Source organism: Vanellus vanellus (assembly GCF_965231255.1).
Source record: "Vanellus vanellus genome assembly, chromosome: 4".
Lineage (NCBI taxonomy): Eukaryota > Metazoa > Chordata > Aves > Charadriiformes > Charadriidae > Vanellus > Vanellus vanellus.
Genome location: NC_138909.1, coordinates 51,804,226 through 51,812,932, shown reverse-complemented (window position 1 = coordinate 51,812,932; position 8,707 = coordinate 51,804,226). Strand labels below are relative to the sequence as shown.

The 8,707-nt window shown below is 41.7% G+C and overlaps 1 protein-coding gene across 1 annotated transcript; it reads left to right on the top strand.

Moving 5' to 3' along the window:
- Positions 1-690: 690 nt before the first annotated feature.
- Positions 691-8,113, top strand: LOC309671333 (histone RNA hairpin-binding protein-like; the record flags this gene model as incomplete). Its single annotated transcript, XM_082482552.1, has 8 exons — positions 691-895; positions 1,437-1,568; positions 3,946-4,050; positions 4,589-4,648; positions 4,901-5,032; positions 5,706-5,855; positions 7,166-7,250; positions 7,997-8,113. The coding sequence occupies exons 1-8, from the start codon at positions 852-854 to the stop codon at positions 8,111-8,113; spliced, it is 825 nt and encodes a 274-aa protein (XP_082338678.1). The 5' UTR covers positions 691-851.
- Between the last annotated feature and the right edge of the window lie 594 nt (positions 8,114-8,707).

Sequence of the window (8,707 nt, the reverse complement as noted above, 5' to 3'; positions counted from 1 at the left end):
TGTTTGTAAATGGCTGTTGAAAAGGGCGGGAGGCACCAGACCTCCCGCCATCCATTTGCAGTCAAAACCACCTGAAAACACCGCTTACTGAAGCACAGCAGCCTCACGGCATCTCCAAACTTCTTCAATAGCGACACGGAACGTTATTTAGTGCCACATCATTTCATAAAACACAAGTTTAATGCCATAACGGTCTGCTGTAGGGTTTGCGCTGCCCCTTGAAATACTCTGCGCTCTCCACGGGCTGCAGAGCCGCGCCGATGGCTGTGTCCCTTCGCCTTCGCGTCTCGGCAGCCTGTAACTATCCTTTTGTTTCGGCTAATTTTTTGTTGTTTAACGCGGGCCGCAGGTTTCAGCCGTGTTGCGGGGCTGGGCCCCGGCCCCGCCCCGCAGCCAGCGCGCGCCAAAACCGCGCGCCGCCGCGCTCGAGTCTCCCGCCAACACGCCCAGGGGCGGAGTGGGGCGGGGCCGGCGGGAGCGGGATAAACCATTACATGGGCCGGAAGGGGGGGGGGGAAGTAAGCGTCCTGGGGGCCGCGGGCGCTGCGGCGAGAAGCGTGTTTGTTTCGCGCCCGCCGCCGGGTTCTGCTCAGCGGTGCGGGCGGGGAGAGGACATGGGTTGGCGGCTGCGCTTTCCCCCTTCTCCCTCTCCTTCCCCTCTCACCCCCCCGCGTACCTGTCCCCATGGAGGGGCCGGCGCAGGCGCCCCGCAGGCAGGCGGGGGGTGGTGTCAGTCAGCGCCGGCGGGAGATGCGAAGGGGCTGAGCGGGAAGTCAGGAGGTTCTCCCTCGCGCTCCGCTCCCCGCGCCGCCCCAGCTCTCCCTCCAGCCCCCCCGAGGGCACCCCGCGCCATGGCCTTCCGCCAGAGGAGCCCGCACGGCGGCACGGAGAGCAGGTAAGGCTGCCCCGGGCTGAGGTGAGTGAGGGGGTAGCGGCGACTCATCCCTCCCCTTCCCTCCGGTCGCGGAGCGGCGGGCAGCGGCCAGCCGCCCTCGCTCCCCGTCCCTCAGGCGGGCCCCGCACCTGCGCGTGGCCTCCCCCGCCCCAACGGCCGCCGCCCCGGGGTCCGCCATGTTCCCCTGCGGGGCAGCCGCTCGCCCCTCGCTGAGGTGCGGGTCCCCGCGGCGAGAGCGAAGCTGGGGGCTCGGGCCGCCTGGAGGGAAGCGGGGCTGAAGCTCCCGGGGGAGGTGGGGGGGAAAGGGGTGTAAGTGCCCGGGGCCTCCGCTGTCCGCGGGGAGGGGCGGGTTGCGGGGCCGTTGGTCGCGGGGTGTCCTTCCCTCTGAGGGGCTCTCAAGGCCCACGGCTACTGGTGTCGCCCAGCTTGGTTTGCCGAAGTAAAATTCGTCACTAAACGGTGATGTGTGCAGCGGGATGGTGTTTCGGAGAGGTTAACAAAAATAAAATCACCTAACGTGTCTTGGCCCGTCTGCTGCCAGCCCACAGCCTCCGCCTCGCTGGTCCCAGGGAAGGAAACGCGGTGCAGACGGAAAGCGGAGAAAGCAGAATGAATCCGATTCATCCGTTTTTGATGAAAACAAGTACAGGCCTTCTGACAGCAGGCTGGACAGGTAGGCAGCGCTTGCAGCAGAGACAACTCGCTGCTCTTTTGTTCGTCAGGAGCTGTTGGGTTGGCTGTGGTACTCGTTTTTTCAAGCCCTGCCCAATTATAAATCATTTGCCAGCCATAAATAGCTGGCCTTAAAGGAGGGAAAAGAATTTAGTGCAGTGTTCTTATCTTGGAGTTACTTTTAGGAATAACCATTTTTCAGTCTTATTTCTTTAATTATATTCGTCATTATTTTCTGTCTTATTTCATGCTTACTGCCATTTATCATGAAGCAATAACTGCGAAGCCAGATGCTTATTTGTGGATGTAGACTGTATATACTGTTGTGGTAAAATTAAATGAGATGACAAAATAAAAATTCAAGTCTGAAGTCATCTGCCTTCATATTTATGAAGGCAATACAGACCACCTTGAAAAGTTCTATATAAATATGTCAGCACATGTGTGGTGGGGCCTGCTTCTGAGATCACTCACTCTGTTCATACTTCTCCCTGACTTCCTTACCATTTTCCAGCGCAGGTAAATTTCATGGTTGTAAAAGTACTGGTTTTTGTATCCTTGGTTACATCTGAGCTAATAATTAATCAGTGGCTCAAATTAAAATATTCAGAGTAAATGAAATTAATTTCAGAAAGCATGTCTGAATAGGAGTACAAAGATGAAACTTTACAGGTTGCTTCACCAGTTTCAACCTAAATAAGCAATGCTTTTGTGTGTCTTCCAGTATTGAACTGAACAGGCATTCTTTCTGGTTTAGTTTGGACTAGGCTCTGATTGAAGTTGTTTTCTTCGTGCACTAAAACTACTCTTTGTTTATACCAATTCATCACTGTCAAAATAAAACTTTTAAATAGGGAGATGGAGGCTGGATCATGCAACAGATTCAATCGGGGGAGGAAGGGAAGGCAGTTATAGCTTTGCTTTTCTGCACCTGTGGCAGAGTTTAAGCACCATTTGCGGTCATAGCACAGCACCAGAGCTTCTCGCCAACTGTGAAATGGCATGTGGGGATGAGTGTCTGAAGGAAGATGGCTAAGCTTAGTATGTCTGGCACCAGTACTGTCACAGAGCAAATTAATCAAGACAAAAAGCTATAGACTGTCCCATGTTGTCCCTAATTCTGTGTATACACAGCACAGGTACAGAATTGAGCAAGTACAAAAAGATGTGATACAGTGTTGAGGAAAAAGTTCAGATGGTGGGACTAACCAGGTAATTCTGGGATTGAGCTGTTCTCTATCATGGGAAAGGAATAACTGAACGTGGCCTGTGTTTTCAGCAAAGTTAAAAATCAATATAAGCAAATACTAACAATCCTTGGAGGCTGAACAGATACTTGCAGAGGGACCTGTACTGTTTGCTGTGGATTTTTAATTTTTCTGAGTTGGTAACTGGATTTCATCTAAAAAGAGCTTTTAGTTTTAATTTGACAAAAACTTTGAAGTAGCGCTAACCAATTTCTGAGCTGGGAGTTGGAACTGGTTTTAGCGCAGATGGATCTAATTCTGTGACTTCAAGGGACTTTTGTGCAGAATCCTGGTAAGTCTCCAGAGTGTTTCCAGATCTACTGAAAAAGCTCTGGTCTGTAGGATACAGTTTTGAGTTTGTACTTTAGGAAAATCAGTCATCAGGAGGACCAAAACTGGAAAACTTATTCAATAATCTGAATGTAGGCAACTGTTGTTGGCTGGGAAGCGATATTAGCTTATTCCCCTGCAACAGTCTGGATCTGTTAAATACCAGTTTGCAAAGTCATAGCAAATCTCAGTTTACTAGCTAAAATTGACTGCTTCTTTTATGCCTTTGCCTTCTCTACTAGGTATATTTTCATGTGGAGAAACTCTTGGTGCTATCGTGTAATTTTAATTAACTAGCTGTACAATTTAATTCTGTGTTCTAACTTTTGTTGCTTATACAGCTGATGAGTCTGCAATCATGAAAGAATAAATATTTAACTCATTTAGTGGAGTGAAAATAAGTTAGTAAATGAGTAAAGTTGGTATGTCACATACCATTTTCAGAAGGACACTAGCTTAAAGTTATTGAAAGTCTAGGCTAGGTTATGTGTTGCAGTGGTATGTTTCTATAGATATCTACATAAACTTTTCAAGGAAAAAAAAAAAAAAACAAACCACAAAACAAACAAATCTCAAACCACACAACCTCAAGGTGGAACTCTCAACTGATGCTTAATTTTATAGTGATGACATTTTTATTAGAACAATACAAGATTTTCACAGCCATTGTGGGTACTATAAATGAATACATAAAATAGCTATCAAGCTGTGAATGGGGGAGATGCTGGGAGTGGGGTTGGAAATACAATACAACACAACAAAATTTTAATGTAGAGGCTTTTTATTTTTTTGTCTTCCTAGTTTTACAACACCAGAAGGCCCTGGACCCGTTTCCCGGTGTTCAGATTGGGGAACTGCAGTGGAAGAAGATGAAATGAGGACCAACGTTAACAAAGAAATTGCAAGGTACCCATGGGTGTTTAAGATGAAGTGGGGAAAGGAGACAAAATGGTAGTTGTCTTGTAGGATCTGTATTGACTTTTATTTTTAACTTCACCCTTGTAGTAAAATCTGACCAACCTTAGCTTCTTGTCTGCTGCTTTTAGGTTAGCTTAAGTCATACAAGAATGACACAGCATACTCTCTGGAGAGTTGATGTGTATCACTAAATATCTTCCTTTTGGAAGAATCCTTTCCTGGATCTCTTAGATTGAATTACCTTGACTGATCTTTCACTAATTACTGGTTTTGCATTGCTATATAAAGATTTTTAGGGAAAAGACTTAGGAAAAGAAAGTCCTCAGATTTTTTTTTTTTTTTTTTTTTTTTTTTGGAGAAAACTGAAACATCCTTTCCATAGTGGAAAGGTGTTTACAGTGTTTGGGTTGACTTCTCAAGACTGCTTCTTAGCTGAGAAGTAAAATCAACTGTGAGCTGCAACAGTGCAGCCTTACATGTTTTCTTTGTGTACATATATTCTTAATACTGATTTGAACTCTTACAGATACAGAAGAAAACTCCTAATCAATGAATTTGCAAGAGAAAGGAAGTCATCCTCTGGAAGGTTGGTTAAATTTCCAGCTTAGCTGAGAAAAGTCCTAACAATAGGTCTGAATTTTCATATGTACCATGTTGTGTCTGGAAATGCTCAGTTTGAAATAGTTCATCGTAAGTCTGCTCCAACATCATAGTTCAGTAACATCCAAGCATTCATTTGAAAAAGTTTTAACAAGTTTCTTTATAACCTTCTACGCATGAGGTTGAGTATTGCTTGTTTTCTAGTGTCCCAAATCTACAATGTGTTGTTTTTTTTCAGTTCTGATTCAAAGGAGTCCACTGTGACAGTAGAACTTGAGACAGATGAAGTGGTTTTGATGAGAAGACAAAAACAGATAAACTATGGAAAAAACACAATTGCATACGATAGATACATTAAAGAAGTTCCTAGGTAAGCTGCTTTTGTTTCTGGAAAACTAAATGTTCAGTTGTAAGTCAGACCTGTCCTTTATAAGCATATTAACATACTAAACGTGGTACCTGATGTGTTCAAATAGAAGGCATCTCCAAATTAGTCCTTCTAAGACTTTTTTTTAACAGATAAGTGATACAACAATCAAATGAGAGGTGGATTATTTTTTTTTTTTTTACTAGTTGGTACATGAGGAATATCCCTTCAAACCTTCTCATGCTGCAAAAATGGAAGTGAAAGTTCTTTTGGTTACGGTTGTCAACTAGAAGAAACGAAACTCCTTTTTGCAGTCAATTTTCTCATTAGTAAACAACAAGACAAAATGGACTATAGTTGCTCTTAAGTTTGGAATATGTTTTATTCAGAAATTTCATGCTGAAGTTTTTGGACCTAAGATTGATAATCCATTTTTTCATTTGATTTGAAGACAGAAAAACTAAAATGTTCATATGGAGATGGCAGCTTTTCATTTGAGTGCTGGAATTGTGCAGTAGTCTTTTCTCATAAATAGTATAATCACTGGGGCTCATAACAACCCAGCAAATACTGTGTAGCAGGTAGTCAGTCTTAACATAAATCGGTCTTAACAAAGGTATATGATAAGTCTGTGTGAAAAGCATTAATTAATTTTTCATATCTAATACCTCAATAGATGCCATCGTATACCGGGAGTTCATCCCAGAACTCCAAATAAATTTAAGAAGTACAGCCGTAGGTCATGGGACCAGCAAATTAAACTATGGAAAGTTGCATTGCATTCCTGGGATCCACCTACTGAAGAAGGATGTGATCTGCAAGAAATGTATGTATACAAAGATACCTTTATAGAAATTAATATATCAAATTTCTTGTTAAAAAAAGAAAAACCAAACACCCAAAACAACATAGCCCTTTTTGAGACAAGTCGGTGATTGCTGTATGTTTTCATTAGCTACTTGTCCACACTTAGTGCTACTCAGTTCCTTCTTGGTCAAAATATGTAATAGCTTTCTGGACCTCGTTGGTATGATTAGACTTGCCCACTGTCCTTGCAAGGGCATACACAGATATCCCTCACTTCTTTAATGGATGCCCACTGGGTGAAATCGGAGCTCGTTCTGCAGTGCTTGATAAAAGAAAGTCACCTCATCGAGGCAAGGTAATTTTTTCAGAGCAGTCTGCAGATTAATCTGTGGTATAAGCAGTGCTGGAGAGTTCTCACTAATTGACAGATCTCATAAATATTGAGCTTGGACCAATACAATGTGGAAGAACCTGCCTCGTAGCCTTCTCACTTGCTACTTTGGGAACAGTGGTAAATATTGTTGTTTCTTGAGCAGGGAGGAGGAAAGAAGTACTTGTAAAATCATCTCAAGGTGCCATTAAATTAAAAGTGTGGCCACAAGCATTCACGGTCCAAGCTACTGTGGTATTCTGCTCTAGAAGATGTAGAATAATATAACTAGTTACTTTCCTCCATAGAAACCAATAAAACTAATCAGGGAACATCCAAACTAAAGCTGTGGGACTACAGAATGAAGGTACACAGATGTAATGAATTCCTCAGGGAAACCACTGTTTTTCCCTAGCAGTGATGCTGATTTTAAAACCAATATGAAGCAATGGGATCTAAAAGTAAAGGCTCGCTTTTAGCTTTGTTTTACCTGTAATTGTGAGGGGAGTTGGTATTTCAGCCTGAAGCCTACCATACACATTGGTGTTGAAATACTAGTCTATCTTCAAATGCTGTGGTCTAGTTCAATATATAGTGGATATTAAATCTTATGATGCAAAACAAATTGACAAAAACCTTGTCTGGAAAAAAAAAATACCCTTGCTCTTCCATAACACTTGTCCTCGCTTGTATTGAGGCATTGTTTGAATGTTGGGTATTTGTCTTTGACAAGTTGCAATATTCAATCTCAAGACTTTTAGTCCTTGGCTGTTCTGGCAATATTCAGTTGACCTGCTGTTCTGTCTGGTCTCTGCAGTTTGCCACCACTGTCCCTATAATCTCTAGGTCTCTTTGCTCTTGTTTGGCCATCACTTTCAGAACCGCACCTACAAAGTACAATTTACTACTAAAACCCCTGATTTTGTTTTTAGCTGTATACTTGTTTAATTAATTTACAGTAGTCCTGTTGACCTTGGTGAGATGGAGACAGAATCTGTTGGAAGCAATTCTACTGAATCTCAAACAAGCTGTCAAGATAATGATGTAAGCATTTCTCTCACTTGCATAAATATTTGTTAGTAATTGGTCCATTACTTGGAATTAGATCCAAAGCAGACTGAATACATGAGAAATTCTATAATCCTCTGTGTTTAGGGACTGTTTATAAAGTTGAGCAATCTTTAAATTCAGACATTTTTCCAGCTATAGCCAGTATCTGTTTGTACTCTGAGTTCAGAGAATTAGAACTTAAGTGACCATCTCAAATGACAGATACCTCATTTTTCATAGCCTGCAAAAGAAAGTTTATCTGTTCAAAGCATGTCAGTTATGAACTGCGGTGTACAGTGGAAATACTACTTCAGATTGCAATATCTAATGTTAAAATGGGATGTAATTTTCTTGGCTCACCCAGGCTTTTTGAAGTAGGCTCTTTTTTATATCCAGAAAGCATTTAGTACAGCTGAGCAGTAACCTTCAGTACAGATCTAGTAATGTTTTTCTTATTGGATTTCTTTCTCTGATGAATATTGAATCTATATAATGTTTTAATGTATGCATATATAGATCCTTAAAACATTTGCAAGAAACCTTAGAATGTGGTTGAATGGGCAGAAGTCTTCATTTAAATCTCTTCAATCTTAAGAGTAGCCTTGGGGTTTTGTATGGCCTTTAAAGTGTTTGTAAGCCTCTCTTATAGGGTGGTCTAAATGAATTATAGAAGTGAAATGAATTATTGCATAACTAAACCTGTATTTAACTGCTAATTATTAACTGACTTTGAATTCCAGGATACCTGCTCTGGCACTCCCACCAAAGTTAGACATGTTGACTATCAAGCAGAAGGTGAATTTGACTTGGAAGTGTGTTTGAGTGAACCACTTAAAGATTTTGATACTGTGAGTTAAATAGTCTTGTGCAAACTGTTTTAGAGGAAGTTTCTTTTAAATTTGAGAGGTTAGCTTGATTCATAAACTGTTAATAGTAAGAAAGCTTAAGCAAAGTTGAAGGCTGTTCTCTAAGTTGTGGTTGGTCTCCGTATTCTCTGGACCAAACGTGTGTAAAAAATACAATTCAGTTGTGTGACTTCTTTTTAACTTTTAATTTATGTATATCAGATTTTTTTATAAAACCTTTCAATAGAAAAAAATAGCCAAAGGCAATGCTATCCTTAAGTAATTATAAATTGTTCAGCAAGATCTTACTGATTCCGGCCTCCCTCACATAATTTGTTATCCACCTGCAGATCAAGAGCAAAGTAGGGAGATATTTTTGAACCTCTGTATGTTATCTTGCTTTTCCATCTGGCTTTCCTACAAGGACCTGACTTGAAGTAATACAGGTGGTAGCTGAACTATACTGCTGATTAGTATTAGTAAACTAATCTACTGCCGTTCTTTACTGTGAAATTAAACTGCCTTAACTTTATTTTAAAAAAGGCAGATTGTTTTTTATTTGCAAAAATATTTCTGAAACAATTGGAAATGAAATACTCTTAAGAA